The sequence below is a fragment of the Lagenorhynchus albirostris genome, chromosome 1 (genome assembly GCF_949774975.1).
Source record: "Lagenorhynchus albirostris chromosome 1, mLagAlb1.1, whole genome shotgun sequence".
NCBI classification, from domain to species: domain Eukaryota; kingdom Metazoa; phylum Chordata; class Mammalia; order Artiodactyla; family Delphinidae; genus Lagenorhynchus; species Lagenorhynchus albirostris.
Window position 1 is genome coordinate 32265328 of NC_083095.1, and position 27231 is coordinate 32292558.

A 27231-nucleotide genomic window follows, 5' to 3' on the forward strand; every position below is an offset into this window, starting at 1 on the left:
CTGACCAGCTGTCTGGCTTCCTGGCTGCCCACCGGGGTGATCCAGCCTCGAGCCTGCAGACACATGGCAGTGCTTAGTGTGTCAAACAAATGAGGGGGCTCTTGACTGTCTATCCACCCTTTGCTGCACTTCAGGGGCCCCCTCACTTAGCAATTCTGCCTGGACTAATCTGGAAGTTCCCCTCCCCGGCAAACACCACCTGGTCCAGCCTGGCCTCACCGAAACAAAAGCTGGCCAGCGGCTGTCTGTCACGAGGCAGCAAACGCTTCAGAACCAAGGGGGCAGGGGTCAACCGTTCTCATAAGTAACACACTCAGAATTACAGAGGTCTAGAGAAAGGGGGAAGAAAGGATTCCGCCTCCTCCTTATTACCCCCGTCTCAGCCCCAAACTCAGCTGTGAGGGGTTTGATTTTCTCCCGCATACATGAATTCTCAGCACAAAGATCACCTGCACTCTTTTCACTAGAAAAAATGATAAAGAATTGATAGGGGGGAAGGTTCGACAAAAGACTTTCTTTTCCTTAGGTGACATCATCTATAACATCTTGGGAAGATTTGAGCAGTAGAACCAGAGTAGAGATGGGGATAATGATGATGATAATGACAGATATTCATATAGCATTTATGTGTTCCAAAGATTTTACATGTGTTAACTCATTTAATCCTCATCACAACCCTATGAGGTAAGCTACAGTAATACTCAATAATAGTAATAATAATAGTAACATGTAACACATATAATATAATAATAATTATTACCACATAGGACGATAATGGAGATCACAGTCTCCATTTTTCACATAAGGGTACTGTGACCCAGGGAAGTTCAGCGACGCGCCTGAGGTGGTGCGTGCATTCATGCCCAGGCCACCTAGCTCCAGGAGCAGCGTGCTAACTACCGCACTAGACTGCCTTCCTCCAGTCTCCACCTCAGAGCCTCCTTTGTTTTTTTTTTTAATAGGCATTTTTATTTCTATAGAAAAGAAACAAACCAGTATAATATTCAAGTTAAAGGAGAGAACTTGATTAAACCTCTCAGAATGGAATTTTAGTACATATTTGTTTTTTATATAGATATGAATTTTAATATTTTTATACATTTCATCTAAAATTTTGCACCATACGTTTATTTTATTTATTATGATAGCTACACATTAAAGAGTCACATTTCTGGGAGAATTTTGAGACGGGGTGGAGTCACGATAAAACATGGGACGCTTCACGAATTTGCGTGTCACCCCGGCCATGCTCGTCTTCTCTGTATCGTTCCGATTTTAGTACACGTGCTGCCGAAGCGAGCACTCAGAGCCTCCTTTAAAGCTGCCAGTTCAGAGAACAGCAAGAGTATTGAGGGCTTTGGAGCTGGAGGGATCTGAGTTGGACTCCCAGCTCCCTGGCCACTCTGCGACCCGCTGTGATTGCATCTTCTGTAAATGAGGACGCTAACACCTACCTGGCAGGCTTGTGGTGAGACTTAAGTGAGAAAATGAATAAAAGCACCTCTCACAGGGCGGGCAGCCAAGGTCAGCTTAACCCTGTGGTTCTCGATCCTGGCTGAACACTTTTTTTTTTTTCTTTTTTAAAACTCTACTTTATTGGTTGTCTTTTAATTTTATTTATGGATTATTATTTTTAAACATCTTTATTGGAGCATAATTGCTTTACAATGGTGTGTTAGTTTCTGCTTTATAACAAAGTGAATCAGTTATACATATACATATGTTTTCATATCTCTTCCCTCTTGCGTCTCCCTCCCTCCCACCCTCCCTATCCCACCCCTCCAGGTGGTCGCAAAGCACCAGGCTGATCTCCCTGTGCTATGCGGCTGCTTCCCACTAGCTATCTACCTTACGTTTGGTAGTGTATATATGTCCATGCCACTCTCTCGCTTTGTCACAGCTTACACCTTCCCCCTCCCCATATCCTCAAGTCCATTCTCCAGTAGGTCTGTGTCTTTATTCCCATCCTGCCCCTAGGTTCTTCATGACTGTTTTTTTAGATTCCATACATATGTGTTAGCATGCGGTATTTGTTTTTCTCTTTCTGACTTACTTCACTCTGTATGACAGACTCTAGGTCCATCCACCTCACTACAAATAACTCAGTTTCGTTTCTTTTTATGGCTAACTGGCTGAACACTTGAATCAGCGGGGAAACTTTAAAAAATACGGAGTCCCGACCTCACCACCCCTCCCATTTCCACTTCCACCTGCCCTCCGTCTGAAATCAGCAATCCCCTGGGCCCAGCCCTGAAATGAAACCTGAAACCCAGTGGACCAGAGGCCAGCCTACGGCCTTTGCCCCAAGACTCAGGATTACTGGGAAGCTGTGTAAGTCCTGAGGCCTCTGCTTCCAGCCCTCAGGTAGTAGTCCCCGGACGCTACTCCACTCCACAGAGGGAGTCTGGGCACCAGGCCCGTCCCAAGCAAGTGCTGACCCACCCTTGTCCAGTGGTCCTCCCCACTTTCTTAGAGCCACCTCCACCCCTAGACTGTGTCCCCACCTGCAGCCTGAAAGCTTTACCACCCCGTTGTCCCATGCTGCCCGTGTTTCAGTCTGTGCCAACTTCAACATAGCCAGCATTACTTTTACACAAGCTCTAGCCAGCAGATCATACAGGATCAGAGGTAGGACTGCCTGAAAGGAAATTTTAGAATCTGAGTGTATGCACACACGAGTGTACATGCACGCACATGCAGACACCACACACACACACACACAGACACCACATACCACACATCACACGCATATACCACACACACATACACAGGCACTCACATACACAGACAACCCCGCCCACACACGGAAACCACACAACACAGACACACATGCACAGATACCACACACATACACCGCACACAGACACACACACACAGACAACCCTCACACACACGCAGAAACCACACAACACATGCACACAATATCACACACCACACAACATACACCATACGCACACACAGATACACACACACACACACACACACACAGATACCACACACCCACACATGCACTCACACTCCACAACCCCCAGACACTTTACACTCAAAGGGAGCAGAGCTTTGTTAGAGGTTTGGGGGCGGGAAGGAGGGGCATATAAAACGGGTAGTAATAAACAGTGAAGGGAATACGGGGGTTGCCCATGGAAACTGGCGAGGATAAGAAAAAATAATCAGCCTACATTTGACAGAAGAGAAAAATGAAGACAGCCAGCAGGGAGGATGGGGACCAAGCAATGCCAGTTTCCTGGCTCGTACCTGCATGAGCCTTTCAGGATCCACTGCCAGCTGGCAAGGGGTGGCATGGGGCCCAGGAGGGGGAGGCCGGCCCCAGAAAGCAACATGGAGGGTGTCAGAGAGTCCTCAGCTGTTTCCAGAAAGCGAGGCTCTCAGGGCCCTCCTGCTCCCAGGCCCTTCCCCCCAGCCTCAGCCCAGGACCCAGGCCTGAGAGACGTGGCCAAGGCCTACCTGGGTAAAGGAGCCATCCTCGCTGCACTCCGGGACAAACACCGCCTCCTGGGGCTTCTTGGCTTGCTCGAGGGCCTGAGCCCGCTCCAGGCGACACTTGCTCTGGCCAGCGTCTAAAAGAGGGAGGAGTGCATTTGAGATTCACTTGGATCCCACACAGGAGCCATGGACAAAGCAGCTGCTGGTTCTAGAAATGCTGGGGGGAAAGCACTCTGCCGTGCAGGGGGCCCACACACAGCCAGCTGGCTGTTCCAAGGGCACAAGGGCAGGGGCTGGTGAGTGCCACGTGGCCTCACCTTCCTCTTAGTGGTACTCAGAAAAGTTGGGTGGGGGGTGGTCATACTTATACGAAGGTCTGTTTATTCTTTTTCTCCCAAGTATCCCCAGGCCCTCCTAGGGAAAAAAATGTTCTGCTTCTATTATTTTTCACTGGGTTTATTCAAAAACACGCAAGCCCAAGGAGTCTCAAAGATGTTTTGTAGTTCAAGAACTGCAAGCACTTTCTTTGGGAAATCAGAATTCGAGAGCAGCTGGCTTAGCCTCCCACAATTCCTATAATAGCTCTGATCAGTCCAGGGGTCACTAACTCAAATACCTACAGGGCATAGGAAAGTGATATAAATTAGAGAAGGGGCTGGGCGTGTGAAGAACGGCATTCAGCTTGGCAACATCATAGGGAGTGCTGAGGACTGTGGCAAACTGGAAAACGGGAGGACGTAGCTTCTACTCAGCTCCAGCCACATGTTTGCCTTGAAGGAGGGAATTCAGACGTAACATCACCAGAGCTTCCAATTTTTTATGGGAAGTACAAATATCCAGACTTTTAGGTTGAATTTCCCAACTTTTAAATGCTGTCTCAAATGTTTTAAATATTTTTAAACATGCGAGCAGACCAAACAAAATACATCTGTTGGCCAACAATGTGGAATCCCTATTTAGGAGCCAGCCACAATGTCTTGCCATTTTAAGCACCTCTACAAAAAAAATAATAATAATAAAAAATAAAAGCGCTAGCCAAATAGCACATCTCTCTAAGCCCTGGTGGCGGTGTTTAAAAGCCAGAAAAGTACTCATCTTTCACTGGGCCAGTCCTCCTTCCCACATTGCCCGGTGGAAAGGACATGGGGAGAGGTTGGCAAGTGAAATGAATATAGACTCATTCTGAGCTCTCCCTATGGGGACGTGCACACTCACCTTTGCATCTACCTCGATGTACCACACCCAGGGTTGGGTCTCGGCACTTGGCTCGCTGGTACTCACACATGGACTCGTAGGACCTGCCGTCAGAGGCACAGATAGGTTTGGGTTGAGTCCTGGAGCAGTGGAGGTTGCACTGAGGGTCACGGTCGCTTATGAGAAACTAGGTTGGAAAAAAAGCGAAAGGGTACAGAGGTTACTTTTGCAAGAAAAGTAAGGATGAGTCCATGACTTACAATACTAGTTTGCCCTTGGGAAGCAAGTCCAGAATAAACCGAAAGTTATTAAGCCCTAGAAGTGGTAGGAAACTAAGCAGCCACAAACTCTAACCAAGGAAGGCATCCTGTGCTCAGTAATTCACATATAGGATCTCATTAATCCTCACAGCCCTATGGAATAGGAACTACCTATTTTGTAGATAAGGAAACTGAAGGCTAGAGAGAGGTAACTTGCCGGGTTTTACACAGCTCTGAGTGGTGAATTTGAACCTAGATTGGTCAGAGGTCAAATCCAAGCTTTCACCATCGGGACAGTTGGTCTCCTGGTCCATGCTGACGGTCTCTGCACTTGGCTCTATTTGGGTACCTCCCCAAACCAGGAACTCGCTAGCAATCTCTACTTTCCATCTTTGGAAAGTTTTATTGATTAGAAAGTAGTACTGAGCCCCCAAATCTATCACCTTTCCATTCTGCCCACTGCTCTCTGGCAGAATACAAGTTAAGCAATTTTCTCTGAGAAAGGAATTTCCTGATTTAATATATCATCATCATCAGATTGTGAAATGCGGAGTTAAACAGTTTTCTTTACTGCAGGACTTCCCAGACACCTTTGGTACATTCATACGCATTATGAATCTCCAAGAGGTAGAGCAGATTAAAGATACACAGCTGCAAAGTATTTGCTACTCTTCCTGTTGAGCTGTGGCGTCTAATTCCCCTCCTTTGAATCTGGGCCAGCCTCAGTAACTTGCTTGACCAATAAAATGCTGTGGCAGTGATGTTCTGGGACTTTTGAGCAAGGTTACATGAAGCCTTGCAGTTTCTTCCCGGGCCTCTTGCAACACTCACTCTGGGGGAAACCAGCCACCATGTAAGAAGCCCAACAACACTGAGACTGCCATGCTAGGAGGAAGCCCAAGCTAACATGAGGCGAAACCAAGTGGAGAGAGAAATGCCCAACCAACACGGGCACAGAGACATGTGAGTGAGGAAGCCTTCAGATGAGCCTAACCTCAGCAATCATCTGACTGCAACTAACAGAGATGAAAAGGAGTAACTGCTTGAGAGACCCTGAGCAAGACCCGCCCAGCTGAGCCCAGTCAACTCGCCAGAACCGTGAGAGTTAATAAGTTGTTGTTTTAAGCCATTAAGTTAAAAAAATTTTTTTCTATTGAAGTACAGTTGATTTATAATGGTTCAGGCGTACAGCAAGGCATTAAGTTTCGAGTGGTTTGTTACACAGCAATAGATAACCAGATCAAGAGCATATGTGATTATGTATCTCCCAAACTTATTTGACCATGAACCCCTTTCCCAGTGAAGCCCTGTTAACAACTGCAGAATACAGCTGGAAAACAATAACTGGACAATACAATCCACAACTCACCCCTGCACAGGATCAACTTCCCTCAGGCTGCCCCTGCTTAAAACCCTTGAGTGGTGCCCCTCTGTCCCTGGGGACCTTCACATGGTCTCCTGGCCTGGCAGATCTGACACTGGGGCCCCTTCTCTGGCCTCAGCTCTTCCTGTTCTGTCCCCACCTTGCTCCCTGCTGGTCGGGCACACTGGCCTACTTTCCAGTTCCCAAATGGGCTACATTTGCTCCTACCCCTGGGCCTTTAGACACACTGTTCCTTCTCCCTTTCCTCCCACCGCTGCTCAGATTTGGGTTCATCTGGGAGGTTCTCCCTGACTCTCACAGGTGAGGACAGGTCCCCCTCTAATAACCTCTCACCCACCCCACACTTTTCCTTCAGGGCTCATAACATAGTTTGATGATGAATTGATTTTGTGATTTGATTAGCAATGGAATCCCCCACTCTGAGCTCCAAGAAGACAAGGATTCTGTCTCTTCTGTCCATGAATACATCTCCAGCATCCAGCACAATGCTGCAGTACTTGATTATTTGTGGGATGAACGCATCCCTGAAGCAGCCTTTCCCACACAGCATTTACCTCCAAACCAGCTGGTGTGACGTGACAGGCCTGGTCTCCCAGGCTCCTGCCATCCCCGGGGATCACTGGGCCACTCCCCTACCCCACCCCCCATCTCCCTTTCTAAGCTCTTCCCCTCCCTCTCACATTACATGGTGGGCAGAGGTGGGCCACAGCTTCTTGCCCTAGCTCCACTTCAGAACATAAGTTATCTTCGAGGCTGAGAGGTGAGTCTCTTCTCTCTCCATCCCCAACCCAGGCCCCTCTGCCACTACAGCCCTCTAAGCCTCCGACCCACTGGGCACCAGGGAAAACTTGGGACCCAAAGGTCCAGCTGAATGATGCAGGCTTGGAAGCCCTGGCTGTGGGCACCTGGATGCGCACAGGACCCAGGTGGCTGCAACCAGCAAAGCTGGACTAGAAGTCTCTCTTCTTCCCTCAGACTCATTCCTCATCTGTCTGCAGCCTAGAAATGCAGCCAGACCTGGCTCTGTAGTTCTGCCTGGTGAGCAACAGGCGCCGGCCAGAGGCTGGGATCAGTGTTCTCACACTCTGGCTTGCAGTCCAACCAGTAGCCTCAAAGTTGTCCAAGAACTGATCAAGACACTGCTGTCACGCTACTCTCTCCTGGTCCGTGGAAGTCAGGGCTACTTACATGAAGTCAGACCCTGCTTTTAAGACCTATTTGTTAGTTATTTTGCCATGTCAATCCCCAGGAGCCAGGGAACAGCATGCCCTTTGTTCTCACGATCACACAAGGAGAGAAATATCCGTATCTTCTAACACCTGGGAAAATCAAGGAACTCATCCTTGGTCACAGAGGGATCTGGTTGCCAGACCTTAAGTCTGAAGAGTGATAATAATAAGTGCTGATAATCATACGTCACTTACGATACGTTAACTAATTTAACCTTCCCAATAGCCCTAGGAGGCAGGGTACGCTAAGTGTGCGTCAGTGCTGAACTTGACACCCAGGGCCTGGCTCCAGAGCCATGCTCCTAACCACTACACTGAACTGCCTTGAATTATTACAGAGTAACACTGCAAACGGAAACTCTGACCCAATTGCAAAATTGGATTCAGTTTGGGATAGCAGATACGAACTACTATATAAAAAGTAAAAAAACAAGGTCCTACTGTATAGCACAGGGAACTATATTCAATATCTTGTAATAAACTCTAATGGAAAAACAACAAACAAACGAACAACTGGATTCCCAAGTCAAAAACTGTTTACCAAGAGCCTACTCCATGTGAGACACCAACTGCTGAAGATCCAGATAAGACAGCCCTGCCCTCCAGGCACTTTAAACCTACTGTGAGAAGCTCCTCATACAGCTTTGTTCACCTTCAAAAAAGAGGAATTGTGGAAGACACGGTTTCTTTTCAAACTCAAAGAGGTTGCCCTGTTGTCTCTTCACAGATCATGGGAGAGGGGAGCTGCAGGCATCCCTGTGGTGTTGAAGAACAGGCCATAAATTTGGTTTGGAAATGGTTTGCCCTGGGCCAACAGAGATGCCATGGCAGCTCTGCCGAGACCAGCTTCATAACTAGGGGAACACTGCGTGGAGACAGACAGGTTAAAGGCAGCTTCAGAGGAAGCCCCACCTGTCTCCACACATGGAGATCCTTCTAGCTTCAGAAGAGCTCCCAAAAGGGTCCATCTAGAAATGACTGGCCCCCAAGGCCAAGGGAAAAAGTTCTGAAACAGTCCAGGACCGTTGCTAAAGACCATCTCCAATCATCTGTGGTGACTGATTTTTATCTATTTTAGGAACCAAAAAAGACAATGAGTTCTATAAAATGGAGGGTTTTTTTTTTTTTGAGGTATAGTTGATTTACCATTTTGAATAAGCTTCTGGTGTACCATCAGTGTTACACAATTTTTAAAGATTATACTCCATTTATAGTTATCACAAAATATTGTCTATATTCCCTGTGCTGTACAATATAGCCTTATTTATAAGGCTATATTGTGCAGCTTATTTATTTTATACATAGCTGTCTTTACCTCTTAATCCTTTACCCCTATCTTACTCCTCTCCCCTTCCCTCTCCCCACTGGTAACCACTAGTTTGTTCTCTATATCTGTGAGTCTGTTTCTTTTTTGTTATATTCACTAGTCTGTTGTATTTTTTAGATTCCACATATAAGTGATGTCATACAGTATTTGTCTTTCTCTGCCTGACTTATTTCACTAAGTGTAATGCCCTCCAAGTCCATCCATGCTGTTGCAAGTGGCAACACCTCATTCTTTTTTATGGCTGAGTAGTATTCCATTATATATATATATATATATATATATACACATATATATATATATATATATATACACCACATCTTCTTTGTCCATTAATGACTATGCCCTAATAGGTTCACCCAAACCTCCAGGGACCCTAGGGCATTACTTGGGTCCACAAACACTGCTTGTTCAGCCATCCACTGATCCACTTTTATACTTAACAAGCAAGCACTACGATGCCCCCTGCATGCAAGGCATGGGAAGCAGAACACAGCCAGCATAGTCCTGCCCTCAGTGAGCTTGCACTCTAGGGTGGAGAGAACAAGCAACCTGACACTGATCGTGCAGCAAGGGAACAGGATACCACAGGACCAAGAGAAGATTTCATTCTTGGGACTCAGCAATGCTACAAAGCCACAGAGTCCAAAAGAACTTTCTGCAGTGCTGGACATGTTCTATATCTGTGCCATCCAGTGTGGAAGCCACAAGCCACGTGTGGCTATGAAGCACTAAATCGTAGCTAATGCAACTGAAGGACTAAATCTTTGGTTGCATTTAGTTAACTTAACTTTGCATAGCCATATGTGGCTAGTGGCTGCCAGACTGAAGAGCGCAGCTATTGTGGGGAGGGGCACGGGGGTGGGGAGAGAATGGCTCACCCTCACTGGAGTTTCTCCTAGTTGAGCCAAGCTACGACAGACTGGACCAAGAAGCAGATCCTGCGATAATATCTGCATTTGGAAACTGGACATGAAATCATGAATTCGTTATTATGGGTTTCAACAGCAGAACATCCCAGGAGTTCAACACAGTCCACCTGCAGTCACAAAGACAGAGTTTTCTTCTCTTCTGGAGACAAGAGGGACAGGCTGCAAGTACCCAGGACCTCCCATGACTGGGTCATTTCTCTCGGCCTACAGACAAAGCTTGAAGGGTCTGAGTCACCCTGCTGGAACCGAACTCCCGGGCCACAGAAGTCTGTTGTGGGCTCAAGAGCAATCAGAGTTGGTGGAAATTTTTGGTGCTGGGCAGAGGCAAGCTGTCTCCCCCGACGAGGCAGACGCTAAACCATTTCCCTCTGGGGAGGAAATAGTATTTTCATAAAAATCCTCACATCCATTCCCTTCCTTCTTCCTCACCAAAAGACAACAAAAACAAAATAATTATGTTAAGTATGATTGTGTAATACAGAAACCAAACAAAAGGGGCCGGGACAATTGTGCATTTGCAAACGGTTCCTATTCCCTCCCTCTCTCCTTGGGGAGTGAGCGATTCCAAAGCAAACACACAGCATTTTGTGTTCTGCTCGCATTTGTAAAGTAGGACAAGCACTTGAAATACATAAAAACAATCCATCCTTCCTACTGGAAAAGTAAGCTGCCGATGGGGGCTGTGTTCACCAGAGAAGAGATGGGGGTAAATGAAATCAATGTTAGACCTACAGTCCCTTCTGTCTGAAATGCGCACACGTTGATCCTTGCCCTCAGGTTCCAGAAGAGTAGAATGTAAACCCTGCCACAGCTTTTGCTCAGGGAGACCACTCCAGTACCACAAGCTGTGTTAGGTTTGACAGACTGCCAAGTTTCCATGACAACAGAGGGAACAACAGAGGCAGCCTAAGGTTCCATCTGGGAGGAGATGTTCAATCCTTTATAATAGGGAGTTTTCACAGCCTTAACTTCCACCTGTACCATGCTGATTTCACCAGCATCTAAAATTCTAAAAAGGCATCTTGCTGGAAACATGCCTATATCTATATTTTTCCCAGGTATAGAAGAGGGGGCAGGAACTGTACTCTACAACCAGGGCAATGGTTTGGAAGTGTGAGGTCCACAAGTTGGAGGAGCAAGTGGCATTCCCTTTATGATATCAGACTAAAAATCACAGGCCAAACTCAAATAATTTGAGGGTTTTTTTTTAATAAATTCATTCGTAACACAGCTTCGGCTACTCGCTTTTAACTTTTTTGTTTCACTCATCAGTTGCTGGAAAACAAACCACCCCCATACTTAGTGGCTTCAAACTATTCATCGTTTCTCCCAATTCTATGGGTTGGCTGGGCTCAGCTGGGAGGTTCTTCTGATCCACATGGTTTCAGCTGAGATAACAACCAGGCTGCATTCATCTGGGAGCATGGCTGGGGCCTGGAGCATACACTGTGACTTCAGGCACTGGTGCCTAGTTGGAGTGCCTGAAGTGGCAGGGAGCCCGGCTGGGCCTCTCTCTCCAGCAGGTTTTCTTCTTTTATCCACGATGACTTCTTTCAATCCTAAATCTCATGTACAGATGTTTGACTTTTTGCCACCAAACTTTCTCCCAAGTTCCAATTCCACACCGCCACTGAAGTCATCATCCTAAGAAGCAAATGCTTTCATGTTTTAAACACTACTATTAACTTCCTTGGAGCTCCTGCTGCCTTGTGTTCATATGTCTATCAAAACCCTTGATATACTTCATTACCATTTATGTAGGTACATGTCTAGAAAAGACTGTGTCTTATTCTTCTTTATGTACACAGGGCCTAACCCAGTGCCTGATCCAATGCAGTTGTTCAATACATGTTTGAAGAATGAATGGGTGAATATCAAACCTTACCTAAAAGATATCCTTTTTCTATCACTTACTATAAAAAGAGATATTCTTTGTCCAACCACCACCAAAAGCTTAACACTCTCAAATGCATAGAATAATGGAAGCTGTTGGGTCCCTTTTTTTTTTCTTTTAAGAAAAATCTATCAGATAAAGAAAGCCATACATTAACCATTGGATTTTCCCCTTGAATTTAAGGAAAGGAAAAAAACATCCCTGAGTCACTGAAGAGAATGTAGCTGAGCGGCTGAGACAGTAACCATATACCCACAGTATCATCATAAGATATCATCAGTAATTGTCCCTAGAATTCATTCCCAGTGAAACTGGCCTTAGCCTGAGAATTTTCCTCACAAAGCCTTGGAAGGCTTTCCACCACCCTGCAGATAAGTCATGTCACCCATAAGTCTGGCAGTCATCTGAGATGCCCAAGGTTGCTAAGCCTGGAGTGAGTTATGTTAAGGCAGGAAACTCGGACAATTTAACAGCCAATGTGATTAGCACTCTGGTTTTTCTGAGCTACCATATGCACGTACTTGAGTAAGAACAACAGCCAGATTCATTTATTAATCATATTTTTGACACCCTGAATTTATTTTTTTCCATAGAATCAATGTTATAAATAATGGTGAGTGTCCCAACCCAATCTGCTAATGTCTACTTGGAAGGAAGAGAAGGAGGAGCCCTACCCCGTGTGCCTGCTGAGTAGGTAACGGGCACGGTCAAGGCCCCCAGGGCCAGCCCCCCGAACTGGGTGGAAATCCTTGGCCCCCTCGTGCTGTTCCTTCCTGCCTCGGGATTTGGCACGTGTGGGCCCTTTTCCCTGGACTGTGCTTCCACCTCATAAACTCCTATTCACCCTTCAATCTCAGTGCAGATGCTGCTTCCTCAGGGCATTTGACTTCTCTGCTAAGTCAGGACCCTGTGATAAGCCTCCACACACCCTGCGATAAGCCTCCACACACCCTGCACTTTCCACTGTGGCCTGGGTCACGATTGTAATTAAATAACCAACTATTTAATTATATGTTCCTTGCCCCTCCTCCCCACTAAGCTGAAAGCTCCCTGCAGGCAGGAACCACAATCTGCTGGGTGTCACCCTGCTGGATCCCCAGTGCCCAGCAGGGGCCTCGCCCAATAGATGCAATAAATATCTATTGAGTGAATGAATGAAGAGTAAACTGAGGCTTGGCCAGGTTGAGCTAGTAAGTGGTAGACCACGCCTCTCAGTCTGACTCAGTGGCCCAGATTCTTTCTGCTACACCTCACTGCCTCCTTCAAGGCAGGACGGCGAGCGCTGAGCCCCAGAGGGTGGAGCTGGGGGCTGTCTGTTGTTAGCTCTGGCATCAGTGGCTGGGGTCTTGGCGGCGGCCCCTCTGGTGGACAGCAGAGGAGGAGGACTCGGCAAGCAAAGGGAGCTTTCCACAAGGAGGGATTTTTTTTTCCCCGTTATGTTTGTAAGTCCAAGTCCAGCTCAAGTTTTTAGACCTCAGGCACTAAATAGCATTTCTGGGAGGTACGTCTGCTCTTGAAAGGGGGAATAGCAGTGCCTGGAACAAAAAGTCGAGAACCAGGGGCTTCCCTGGTGGTGCAGTGGTTGAGAGTCCGCCTGCTGATGCAGGGGACACGGCTTCGTGCCCCGGTCCGGGAAGATCCCACATGCCACGGAGCAGCTGTGCCCGTGAGCCATGGCCACTGAGCCTGCGCGTCCGGAGCCTGTGCTCCGGACGGGAGAGGCCAAAGCAGTGAGAGGCCCGCGTACCGCAAAAAAAAAAAAAAAAAAAAAGTCGAGAACCACGTTCCAGACGTCTAGCTGCATGCAGCTCGGCCGCTCACTCTCCAATCAGGCACTGTCCGCCTCCCGTCACCGGATTCACCATCCTCACAACCAGACTTTGGCCTTTTTCTCCAAGGACCGCGTCTTTGGGAACAAGGAGCCGTTTCACATGAGAACATCACTCACCCACCCTCTATCTAATCCATCATCTGCCCTGAAAATCCACATCCCCATTTCTGCCAGCTCGCTCTCACCCTTCCGTGACCCCAGAGCCATGGCATTTACACAGGTGCAAAGGAGGGCCTCGATCAGGGCCGGCCTCAGAGTGGGGCTCCCGGAGATGGAGGAGGGGAGATAAGGGAGGTCAAAGGGAAGGGGAGGTCTGCAGTATCAGCGGCGTCTGCTCTTCTTCTCCACACCTCCACGAGCGAGGCCTGACAACAGCACGCCCGATTAAAGGGCTTTTCACGCTGCTGAGGGAAAGCAGACGCCCCCCTCCAGCTGTTTGGCAGCTGCAACCACGTCTGTTGCTTTAGCCAGGAGAGGCCTGACCCCTGTCACCCCAGCCCCACCCCCTCCCCAAGGGAGGAATTTCGTGGTCACCCCAGCCTGTCCACCCAGTTTCCCTCCTCCACTGCGCCCCCCACAGTACAGGAATGATGGAGCAGGACCCAGGGGACAAGGCTGTCTTACATCAGGTGCCCTTGTGGGGGAGGGTCAGTGGGTTTGACATAGCAGCTGGGACCCTGGATGGAAAGAGGCACTAACAAGGCTGCAAAGGTAAAGCTTCTAACTCACACAGACCCTGTCCACACCCCCATACCATGCCCCATGCCAGCCTATTAGAAAGGCGGGCACAGATCAAGTGTGGGTTAGGGCCCAGGTCATCAGATTTCCGAAATATGAAGCATTCTTCCAAGTGAAAGGAGCCAGACTCAAAAAGCTACATACTGTCTGGGTCCATTTACGTGACAATCTGGAAAAGGCAAAACTATACGGATAGAAATCAGGTCTGTGATTGCCGGGGACTGGAGGTAGGGGGAGAAGTATGAGAGAATGGGAGAGGTGGAAGTAGCCTCTATCTTGATTATGATGGTGGTGATGGAACTGCAAAAATTTGTTAAAAACCATCAAAGTGTACACCTTTAAAAGGTGAAGTGGGGCTTCCCTGGTGGCACAGTGGTTGAGAGTCTGCCTGCCGATGCAGGGGACATGGGTTCGTGCCCCGGTCCGGGAAGATCCCACATGCCGCGGAGTGGCTGGGCCCGTGAGCCATGGCTGCTGAGCCTGCGCCTCCGGAGCCTGTGCTCCGCAACGGGAGAGGCCACAACAGTGAGAGGCCCGCGTACCGCAAAAAAAAAAAAAAAAAAAAAAAAAGGTGAAGTGTACTACGTATAAATCCTATCTCAATAAACAAAAAAGAGAAAAGCACAAAACTAAAGAAAAACATCAGACCTCCCATAGGTACACAAAGAGGTTTCTGGAGATTTCTCCTCCCACCCCCTTCAATGACCAGGCATCAGGCTAGGTGCATTGGGGGTTATGAAAATAAACAAGAACAAAGGCCCTGCCCCCAAAAGTGGATCCGGTTGCCAAGACGGACATGTGTACAGCTAACTCCATCAGGACATCATTTTCAAAACCAGCAACCAGGAATCAAAGCCTAAGTCACAAACAGACAAAAGGATAGACTATTTGAAAATGGGATGCCAGGAAGTCCAAGATGTAAGATGGCTAACTCTTTAAGAGAGAGAGGAGAGGAAGGAAAAAGAGGCATCCATTCAGCAAAGAATAACTGAGCACCTATGCTGAGTGTTGGGGACAGAGCAGCTGGCCCCATGTTCTGAGGGGTCAGAGCGAGAGGTTAATGCAGACTGCAAGGATGCAGGAGGATTTCTCAGAAAAGGGGCCGTGACTGGGTGGTAAAGGATTTCGACAAGCAGGAAGGGTTGTTAAGGGCATTCTAAGCAACAGCAACAGGTACACAAAAGTAAAGAAGCAAATTCGAAAGATAGTTTTGAAATGACCATTTATGGAAGACATAAGGCTTTAGGGCCAGGTTTGGGGTGAGATCATGGAGGGTCTTAAAACTCCCATTTGCCTTTTGTTTCCTTAAAGAATTGGAAGCCAGTGAAAAAAGTAAAAGACAAGATCAGACGTGAGCTTTAGAAACCTCTGGCAGGGATGTGAAAGACAACAGAGAGACTGATTAGGGGGTTACTATAGCTGAACATAAAGGCAGGAGGAATTTCGAGAAGAGGGGGCCTACATGAGCCAAGGAAGTGGCTGCGTGAGACAACTGGGTGAGATAAAAGCACCAAGAACCAAATAGCTGTCTGTGGGGAGTGGGATTGCGGCCCGGTGGAGATGCTCTGTGTTCTCCATCACAGCCCGGAGGGACTTCCGCGAGGCTAGGAAGGGAAAGGCCGGGGGGTCGGGGCAGGGGGATGCCACAAGCACGCGTGTCGGCAAGGAAGAAGGAGACACCGCGAACAGGTAGAGATGAAAACATTTCTTTGAACGAGCGGAATCCCTTAGCTTAAAAACCGTTTAGGTTTTAGCCCTCCTCGATCACCGACAGGGCGACAAGCCTTCTGATCAGAGGCACAAAGCATTTATTTTTGTTTCCCGCTTGCAAGACCCCAGTCACTAAATTCTAGCCAATGGAACTCAGGAAGCGAGGGCATAGAGAAAGTCACTGGCCCATCCCCCCACCCCGCATCCCTCAAACTCTGCCACCAGTGTAAATAAAAACACCTTGCTCTCCAAATCAAATAAACAGAGTGCTCTCCAGGACCCAGATTTTTTTTTTCAGTTCTCTCAGCCCATTAGTCCCGGAAAAAAATAAAGGTTACGTTGATGATATTAACAAGGAAGAACAAAGTGGTCTTGTACTCAGGGTGCATCCAAGAGATGGTGGATTACAAGAGAACTCAGACTTGGGATGCAAAGCAAAGAGGACAGAGAAGGTGTTCCTAAGTACCTGTTTTGCTCTAAGTGCCAATTCATCTCAATGACACACACGTCTGGCAGTCAGCGTTTGCTAAATTAGCACTATCTCTCTCCCTGGCAAGAGCAATTTATTCCACCAAGGCTAGTGGTTCCTTACAAGGTTATCCTTGGACACTCCCACAGGCTCTGCCCAGGGACATGCTTCAAGTTTCCAGCGGGTATTACTAAGAACGGAACTATCTCACACGTCACTGAGCATCCTGGCTAGCGGTGATGGGGCCCAGACACGACTCCTGCACATCCTGGCCCTGCCCCACCATCCTCAGTCCCACCCTCACTAGTAGCATTTTATGCCTTGTGATGTGTGACATTTGGTTTATAACCAGGGGAATGAGTAAGGAGACTGGTCAGGATTGGGGGTAATGACTATGGTGAGAGATGACTGGGCCTGGTCCTGATCCAGCTGGGTGCTGGGCAGTGACTGAGACCCTCTGGCTGGAAGGACAAGGTCCACAAACAGAACTGTTTTCACAGGAGGCTTGGTGAGATTCTGGGAAAAGTAGGAGACACGGAATCTGAAAAGGGTGTGTTCAAGAGGTTCCAGGTCTCGTTGAGAGATTCTAGGCATACACAGAGCTATTTCAGGGCCTAGGTGACAAAGAGACACGGAAATGAGGCAGGACCTTTCCCCATCTCTGCCTGAAACCCAGCCCTGCTCTGGCAACTGAACCAACAGCTTTGGCAGCTGCCGGAGATACACACACTCGGGCGTTCTCATTATGGGCACTGCCAGCAATGAGGTTCCTCTGGGCAAAGGGTAAAATTATGACTAGTTTGTGGAAATATGTAAAGCACCCCAAAGAAGGGACTGAGAGGAATTGCCGTTTGAGTAGATGAGGGTCTTGTAGTCATTGCAATTTGGGAGGAAAGGTCAATGTGTCACCATTTTGTCCTCAACAGACAGAAGAGACCTGGAAATACCAGTTCTAAGAAAGACGCTAGAAGGAGTGCAGGCCCACTTAGCAGGCTGCCGAAGTCAAAACAAGCAGCCTGAACTTAAGGAGAATTTGCAAAGGCCAGCTGAGCATCCAGAAATCCAGTTTCCAAAATGGCAACACTGGATATGGTTGTCAGGCTCCCAGGCTGGTCAACAAAATGCCTCAGTACCTCATTATGTGGCTAAAATAAAGCGACTAACACACAGCCCAGAACAGAGGGGTGGGAGTCGGGTAGTCCCCCAAATGAAAGGGCTGGGCAGCTGAACCTGTTCGTGAGCTAAGACCTGAGTGTGTCCACTGTACAGACACACGCACATGTGTGTGCACACACTCGCACACTTACTAAGAGCCCTTAGCAAGTAATCTTTTGCGGGGCGCAATTACCACCTCTGGTTCGAGAGTGCAGAGTGAAGAACATTAGGGGAGAAAGCTGCTAGCTAAGTTACGTGCAAAAACAATGACTCTGGAAGTCTTTGTTTTCCTCTCCTTGTGGATTTGCTCTGTGCTGTCAGCTGTAAGTCCTTCAACACCACCAAATGTTCCCCATAGGAGGGGAATGGACACTGTTTACTGAACCCCACAGCACCCAGAGAGGTCACGATCAGACACTCCTGCACCCAGAGAGGTCACGATCAGACACTCCTGGTCCCCTCCCCCTGACAATGGGTGAGTTGTGCAGGTGAGATCCCCAACCAGCATGTTTCCTGTCCACACCCCTCACACCGAGAGCCCGCAGCATCCTGTGTGGTGGAGAGGCCCCAAAGCCCCCTTTGGAACTGAACCCCTTAACCTGAAAAACAGACCCTCATCTTGGCCGCGTTCCCTTCCTCATCTTGCTAGAGGGCCACCTTTAGCCCTCACCATCCGCCACTTGGGATTCTTGATGCTGCTGCTGTCAGTTTTCTGCCCTTAGAAGATATTTGTCCACTTGCCTATTCTGCAGTGAGTCCTCCAGCCTTTTCCACTTACTGCTCCCCTTATCACCACAGAAGGGCCCCAAAGAGCCTCACCACAGCCCACCCAAGATAAAAGGCTTCCACACAAAGTATAAACATAACGGGAAGGAGAGGCAGGAGTATTACACCCTCCCAGCCCCTGGGAATTATTCCATGGCTCCACGATAACTAAATGGAGAAACTGGTATACTTTCAATGTCACGGGATTATCGCGGAGGAAAATGTCATTTTAATGCCCATTTCGCTTGGGCCAGATACGATGGCATATACACACAGGCGCATCTTCGTCTCTACTTACACAGTGGAGCAATTTATATTGACAAGGGAGATAACAGAGGAAGAAACGTTTTATCCACAGCACTTGAGGAAATCCACTCCCTTACAGCACTAAGCCCTGGGGATGAGAGCTGAGCAAGTACAGACTAAAACAAACAGAAGAGGAAATCCCAGTCTTGCTATGTCATCGAATTATGTCGGGGCTGTGTGTGCTTAAACTGTGTGTTTCCTTTTATTGCTCTTTCCACTGTCATCTTGAGATCCTGCTGCAGTATGCTGGCCTCCAGATCACCAAACACCAAACGCACAAGCATAGACACACACAACCAATGCCTTTAAAGTCACTTACAGACAAAAGAGAAGAAAGAGGTGGGCCCATGTGGGACTGCCATGTGCCACGTTAAACCTGATGCTGTCACATTGTCTCGGGCTGAAAATCCCCACTGCGTAGCTCAGACAAGGATTAATTACTGCTGTCCAGAGCCCGGCCTCACATCTTACTTCACACAAGTCTGAGGCTGTTCTGGGCAGGAGAGAAATCCTGCCCAAACTGGGCCAAGGAAAAGTCAATAAAACCATGTCAAATTCTACAGGCAGGGATGGTCTTGAGTGGAAACCCAGAACAAGCCCATTCCTGAGAGAGAGAGACCGAAAGAATGGTTCTTCCGTTTTCCAACCCTTTTAGGTCTTGGGCACAGAGAAAGTCTTTCTTTTAAGGATAAAAACTTGTATTTGACTTGTGAGGACCTTTTTCTTTTAGTCCAGACATTTATAACCCTTAAGTTCAGATCTCCCTCAAATGTTGGATGAGGTGACCTGATTGAGAGGACATCTACCTTTGCACTTAGCAGATCCCATCAGGTAAGCAATCCTGTGGAAACGAGGCAGCAAGGGGCAGGCTAGATTTACTCAGCAGAGCCTGCAGGGCCCACAGAGCAAGCCCGCCCACTCCCAGGGAATGGGACTCCTCCTTTGTGCTGTGAGGTACAGTGCCCACAAAGACTGTGCACTAAAGACTGTTAATCCAGGCCCCAAGGGCGGTCTCAAGGCCAAGGAAATGCTCACAATATAAAGTGAAATAAAACCAAAGTAGAATATCAAACATATATATATGTGTGCAGATAGATAATACTAGAGAGATAGATAAACGTGCATGTATATATATACACACATACATATATGCATATACATAATACATACATGTACACAAGTGTACTTAGGTATATCTTCCTTCCACTCCAGAGAGAGAGAGAGAGAAAGAGAGAGGACAAAAGATAGAAGGAAATACACCAAAATGTTAACAGTGGCTATCTCCGAATGCTGGGAATATAGATGTGTTTGATTGGTATTTTCCTTTTCACTTTTCTTTATTTTCCAAGGTTTCTACAATATGCTTGCTTCAAGGGAGTTTGAAAGGGAAGCACACACAAAACTCCACTGACCCAGGCCTGCCTCTTAAGCAAAGTTGCCTTCAAAACTCTAGCCCAAGCTCTGCTGTCACCTCAGGATCATCAAAGTCTGAGAGCCAGAGGTCCACCCAGGCCAGGCACTGGGAGAAACTTGCCCTAGCTGGGAGTGGGAGGGCAGGGTGCCTTCCTCTGGGCTTCTTTATCTCCTGGCGTCTGATCAGATTTCCTGTTCTGCGCCACACACACAGCTCTCGTAAAGAAGACACAGAACAACTCAGCATCCTTTCCACGGGGTGTCATGCTGGGCCGGATGATCCCAGAGCAGCATCCCTCCAGGCAACAGCCTTGTCACCACGTCATCTCCTGCTTCAGCTCAGGTGGCCCAGCCAGTCTCCAGCCTTCCCGACTGAAGGAACTCTGAATCTCACCCATCGGCATGAACTCTAATCTTCCAGTCCAAAGCGATGCAGTGACAGGGTTTGCCAGCAGCCTTCAGCAGCCTTCCAAAGGCACACACGTAGCTGGCATCAACCATCACACTGCAGGGTGATGAGGGGTGGTGAGTATGCTATCATCTGTGGGGATGGGGGAGGAGTGAAAATCCATGGCTAAAAATGAGGCCTTGGGGGTACAAGCAGCTGTGGCTTCAGGTATGGGAGGGAAAGGGAGGGCCATCTGCTCTCCCATCATTCCTGCAAGATGCCTTTTAGAACAAAAATGTCCTTGCATTTCCTTCCTTGCAAAATGAATCAAAACTTGCAAAGTAGTTCTGTATCCTGGCTCCACAAATTGCCGCATTCATTCATGGGATAAATATTTACTAACCTTTCTATGGACCCGGCTTGGTGCTGGGCACTGGGCGCAGTGAGGGCCACAGTGACATGGTCCCTGCCCTCGAGGGCTGTGCTGAGTCTCTACAACCCTCCTGCTCACAGTTCACATGCAGATAATGTTCTTCTAGATCCTAGGTACCCCCAAGCCCTACAGAGTCGAGACCCAGGCACAGGTTTCAGAGTCGGAATAAGCCAAAGTAGGACATGCCACCCATACGTAACAGACTCCTCGGGAAAGGTTCTTCTTGGTCTGAACCCTAACACGGCTGATCCCACACACAGAAGACAGTGCCATTCCTGAGCTTATCCAGAGAAACAGATCGGGCCTAAAGAGAGCCCAGAAAACTGGCTATTAGAGGGACTCATGAGGCCCCCAGACCAAGTCCTGACGTTGCTCAGGGTCAGACAGTGTCAAGATCCAGGGGAGACTGCCTCCCAGCCTGGCCTCCAAAAAGACAGGGCTAAGGTAACGTACGGGAGCACTTGAGGAAACTGTTCTTCGTAGGGAAAGCAGAAAAAGACAATTTCCCAACTGCCCCTTTTTACCTGAATAGAGTGTGTCCTCCCAAGTCTTAACGCATTTAAAAAACATTTCTGAAGAAGATGCTTAAGGTAGAAGCATCTTTACTTTAAATAGATTCTCCATGCCAGATGTAAATCTGTTGGGGTCTCAGTTTCCACCAGAAAACTGCCTAAAAACCCTATATTTTAGTGTGGAAGTTCCAAGAAAGAAGACTATATTTATCTAACCTAGGCTATAAAACACCTAATTGCACAGCTAAAATTTCAAAGCACTCTAAGGGAAAGTTGGAGGGGATGGGGCCATAACAGAAATAAATTGCAGGGAAAAAGAGAGAGGGGGTTCTCGTTTGTTGTATTGACTTCTATGTGCGAGGCACAGTGCAAGGCATCTTGCGTAAATTATTTTCAGTGACCCTGACAACCCAAGAGATAATACTTCGCATCCTACTTGGCAGGTGAGGAAACTGAGGCTCGGAGAAGTTAAGCAACTGCTCAAGGTTACACAGTCAGAATCCAAGCCCACAGCTATGACTCCATAATATCACAGCCAGCAAGGACCAGAGAACCGTTTGAGGACCCACAAGAGTTACCTGATCTAACCTTGGTCTACATAAATGCTCAGCAGTCCGAAAAATGCAATCTGACGTGGCTATGTCCTCACACATAACTGAGTAAAGAAGACGTAGACTTCTAATACCCTGTCACCACAGTCTCACTGCGTCCCACCCACCCCCTTATAAAAGGATGGGACAGGAGGGCAGTGAGGAAGAGTAGGACTAAACAAAGACTCTGGATCCTTCACAGGCCGCAACAGCTGGCCCCCAGAGGCACTTTTCCCAGTACCCCACACTTCCCACCCCTGTGGTCTAGCTCAGTCCCATCTTCCCAGCTCCTCCAGCTGGATTGGGGGCTGCTCTGTCTCTCTCGGGGAGCTGCTCTCTGACACAGTCAGGTGAAAATAACGGGGGTAAAGTTCAGAGTCAATGCCATTCTATTTCTGATGTGGGGAAAGGGGGTTGTCCTTCTTTATGAGTCGGGGGGAAGATGGATGACAAACTAACTCAATACCCCAACTGTCAGGCAGCTGTGACATTTGTAATAGCAACCAGATCTGAGCCTTTCACAGGACACAGCAAAGAAGGTTCTATTTGGAAAGTGCTCTGTACCCGGCAGAAAATGCAGGTGTTAAAGGCAGAGACTTTGAGTCCCGGGATCCAGTCCCTGGACTGTGGACTTCGGTCAAGATACTGTATGAGTCTCAGTTTCCTCATCTGTTAAGACTGGAAATGTAGCAGTTCTATCAAAAGTAGAACTGAGAATAAAAGAGTAGGTTGGTAGGCTTCCCTGGTGGTGCAGTGGTTGAGAGTCCGCCTGCCGATGCAGGGGACACGGGTTCGTGACCCGGTCCGGGAAGATCCCACATGCCGCGGAGCGGCTGGGCCCGTGAGCCACGGCCACTGAGCCTGCGCATTCGGAGCCTGTGCTCTGCAACGGGAGAGGCCACAACAGTGCGAGGCCTGTGTACCGCAAAAAAAAAAAAAGTAGGTTGGTATCTTAAAAGTTCTTGATAAATCTTAGCTACTACTATATTATTACTTCTATTATCAACTAAATCAGGGTTGTTCAAACTGCATTCTGAGTTTCACACGTTCTCACTAAAGACCCTTGGGGACTGTTCAGCAAACAAAGGTAAACTTTGGATATTTTGTGAAATTGCCCATTTTCTTTGTATTTTCCATTTGTGTGAGTGCATTTCTTTCTAATTTTATAGTACAGTGATTTTCAACTCACAGCAGTATCATCCAGAACCACGGCAAAAAGAAGTGGAAAATATTTAAGTTCCAAAAAGTTTCAAGTTAAAGAACAGTGCCACAATTACTAACTATAATCAAAATGTCTTTATGGAGAGGGCAACAATGAATAGTTTTCAATGGGAGAATAATATTACTACAAACCCACAATTGCCACCTGACTCCCACAATAAGTAAATACTACTCCTCCAAACACTATTTAGACCTCACTCTTTCCAGTAAGGGTCACTGGCTTGAAGAGTACGATAAAAACGTAAACATTCATGTTGCAACAAAACTGTATCCTTTTTTGCTTGCGCAGAGGGTACAGCTTTGTGGCAACATGAATGTCAGAGAAGCATATCACTTCTAAAGTCTCGCTTTGTACATCATAATGTGTGTCCCCCTATACACACTAAAATATGGTTTGACTTAATGTAAGAGTGCCATGTATCCAAGAAGTCTCAGAACTGCTGCCCTAGGCTGGTCTGGTCTTATGTGGCTCATCTCACAATTGCTCAGAACTCCTTGTGGGGTGAACAGAAGGTGACAGTAGGAGAACCAATATCCCCGTCTCCCCAAATCTTTCAGCCCCGCCTGACAGAGCACCTTTGCCCCCTCCCTCCATCCTCCCCATCCCAGCTCCTGCGGTCACCAGGAGACAACCGACACGGCCCTGCCAGCCAGCATCTCTCATCTTCAGGCCCAGGGGTTCCCAAAGCAGAAGGATCAGTTCCCAGACCCACAGAACGGCCTTTGAATGAACAGAGCAGCAGAGGCCCACTGGACGCACCTAATCTGGCCGTTGCGAGCAGGGAAAAAGGGCTGCACCCACGTGAACAATGCTACGTCTACAACCCAAATGGGTACCGAAAGGCTCCTCTGGCTCCACTACCCCTTTCCTCCTGACTCCTTTGTTTCTCCCGTCTCCCACTCCCTTCCCTCAGTGCCCCCCAGCCCACCCGTGGGGCGACAGGGGAGCACGGGGTTGGGGACAGGGGGAGCAGGCAGTAGTCTGAAAGTGTGCTCCGAAAGCAGCCCGAACAGCAGAGGAAGGTCACCCCTGGGGCACAGCCTATTCTAGATTGGCAAGCATGCATTCTACTGCAAAATACTTCACACCTACTCCTCAAATAGGCCCTTTGAGAGGCTTTGACTGTCGAGGAGCTAAACCCGTGGTTCCACACATCTCTGGCAAACCAAAGCCCTCCCACTTCCCTGGTGGCCAACTTGAGTTTGGGGAAATGCGGGGATAGTAGTGAAGAGTGGTGTTTCCATTCCTTTGAGCATGCCAGCCCCTTCCAACGGCTGCACATCTGGCTGCTGGCTGATGAACAGCTCACGTTTCAGGGGACAGGATGGCAAAGCCACTGTTTGGTTGGGGACGCCCAGAACATGCAAATGGCTCTGAGGCTTTGGCCCTGGCCAGGTTTTGCCCCCCACCGGCCTCCTCTCCCCTTCTCTCCCCACCCCTTGAATCCAATTCACTTACGGCCACACCAAGGCTGGGTAACAAGAGGGAAAAGCCAAGAAAGCCCTGAGCCGATGACAAGAAGCGGGCCGTGAAGAGGCAGAGAGCCTCTGTAAACAGGAGGCTTACGACCGGACATGGCCGTGTTCTTCTTCATCCCCTTTTGCTGCTGCCACTACTGCCCCCACATACCCTGACGGCCTTTCGCAGGAGAATTTTCTCTTATTTTTCGTAAACGTTATAAGACCTAGTACTGTTACAGCCTTCCCCAGTCATCGTTTCGAAACATCTGAAACATCTAACTGCCGTCTAGAAAGCCTTCCTTAAGTCTAATCTAAATCCCTCACAGGACTTCCCTTGGTGGTGCAGTGGTTAAGACGCTGTGCTCCTGACGTGGGGGGCCTGGGTTCGATCCCCGGTCAGGGAAGTAGATTCCGCATGCTTGCTGCAACTAAGAAGCCCGCGGTCGCACCTAAGACCTGGCGCAACCAAATAGATAAATAAATTTTAAAAAACAAATATTAAAAATAAATAAATAAATCCCTCACACTGCAGTTTAAGCTTTTTAAACTGCAATATTTCTTATTGATTAATCCAACAATTGTTTCTCGAGCACGCCCTTAGAGGCCGGACCCAGGGCCACCCCAGGCTACAAGAGAACCTGATCTGGCTCCTTCCTTCCAGAAGCCAATGCTCTGGTTGAGGAGAAAAGATGGACAAACAGGAAGGCACCAGACCCTGCCTGCCTCATCCCCTAACTGCCAAGACCCGTGATGGCAAGCGGGCTACAGGGTGAGGAGAGGTACAAGCTGGGCAGCTGAGGGGACTGCACACAGAGCAGAGGACGTGGGCACCTCCTTGGAGGGCAGATGTGATCTGTGCTCACGGCTGAGAGAAGGAAGGCAGAGCACCTTGAGCAAAATGACCAGGCATGTGCAGGGGACAGAGGAGACACCAAGCGGCTGCAGCAGAATGTCTGTGTGAGGACGGGGCGGGCTCCCTCGGTCCTACGGGCCGGAAGGAACCCTGGGAGGCTTGGGCAGGAAAGTCACTTCGTAAAAATGGTATTTTCAGGTAGCCATTCTGGCCATTGTGGGTAGAAGAGACTTAAGGGGAAAGAGAATAAATGCAAAATGGACCGTTAAGAGGCACTGGCAGAAAACCAGACCCGAGGTGCTGACAGGGATCTGGGCTACCCAGTGGCAAGGGGGATGGAAAGAAAGAATCAGTTAGGGAGACGGTGTAGAGCAAGATTCTGGAAATGGCTATCACCATCTGCTGCTTCCAGCCCACTTCAGTAAATGCAATGCAACTGGGTCACCTCCTGCCTTCTCCGCTCCAGGCCAAGAGCTGCTTCAGGCGCTGGAGGATGTGTAAGCTTGTCAGGAGCAAGCTTCACAAGTGCCCTCTCTCCAGCCAGGCTCCTCTTGGAACGGTCCCTCCACGGCCGCCCGGGCAAAAAGGAAAAAAGCATACATTGGAAAAGAAGATTCTCTCGAAATAAAAAAATCAAACCATTATTATAAAGGAATTTACCAAGAACTGCTATATTTCCCCCATCCCATTTGCTGGAAGTCAACAAGAGCATCTAGCACTTTGTGTTCATATCAAAAAAGTCAGAGCAGGGCTTCCCTGGTGGCGCAGTGGTTGAGAGTCCGCCTGCCGATGGGGACACGGGTTCATGCCCCGGTCCGGGAAGATCCCGCATGCTGCAGAGTGGCTGGGCCCGTCAGCCATGGTCGCTTAGCCTGCGCGTCCGGAGCCTGTGCTCCGCAACGGGAGAGGCCACAACAGTGAGAGGCCCGCATATCGCAAAAAAAACCAAAAAACAAAAACAAAAAAAAAGTCAGATCAGAGCATCCTAACGCAAAGCAAAGAAAAAAAAGAAAAGAAACCAAAAAAAAAACCCTAACCCCCTCCCCCAAACCGCAGAACGGTAACTCCAGAGTTACCTTTCCAAAGCCCAACCCCGGAGGCCAGCAACTCCGGCCCTTGACTCATTCTCTAGTGTCCTGGGGAACCCTCGTCAGACCTCAGCCCCTCCAAACGCTAGCCTGGGGACCCAGCTGCTGGCTCCCACCCTGAAGTCTTTGGAAGTGGCTGGGTGGTGTTCTCTGCACCCTGTCGGCCACCAAAGGGAAAAAGACACCTTCCCCAAAGCCACAGTTTGGTTCAGGCAATTTAATGTCCCACAAAAGACGACTGGGTATCCCCTGACCCTCGCCCCAAGGACACATCCGTCTGCTCTCAGAAATGTCCTCGGTACAAGGCCAATGCGACACGCGCTTCTTGAGTGAGGCGGCCCAGCAGCTGCCTCTCGGGACCCACTGGAGACTTGCAGAGGTGGGAAGCCTTCTGCCAGGGGTGTCGGTCGCCAGGGGCCAAGGGGAGGTGGGAGGGAGAAGATAGAACAGAGCCAGGAACGATCCAGAAGCAAGGGCAGCAGAAGCATGTGTGGATGTCGCAGCCCAGTCTCTAAGGTGGACTTGGGGGTCGGGCTCCTCTCTCAGGGCCTGCGACATCCCCTGGCCACCCACCCCACGCCCACCGACCTCCTTAGAGGAGGATCACTGTGGGTGCGGAGCTGAGTGGGCCCTTGTC

The 27231-nt window shown here is 48.6% G+C and overlaps 1 protein-coding gene and 1 pseudogene across 3 annotated transcripts in view; both read right to left on the minus strand.

Annotated features, from left to right (window-relative positions):
- SMOC1 (SPARC related modular calcium binding 1) overlaps window positions 1–27231 on the minus strand; it is a 156547-nt gene that overhangs the window by 86020 nt on the left and 43296 nt on the right. For all 3 annotated transcript variants that reach the window (XM_060140291.1, XM_060140281.1, XM_060140272.1), the window contains exons 2-3: window positions 4660–4825; window positions 3466–3578 (exon numbers count right to left, since the gene is read on the minus strand). In XM_060140291.1, the coding sequence (XP_059996274.1) occupies window positions 3466–3578; window positions 4660–4825 (279 nt within the window). The remainder of the gene's footprint in view (window positions 1–3465; window positions 3579–4659; window positions 4826–27231) is intronic.
- LOC132504675 (U6 spliceosomal RNA) lies at window positions 1205–1303 on the minus strand (annotated as a pseudogene).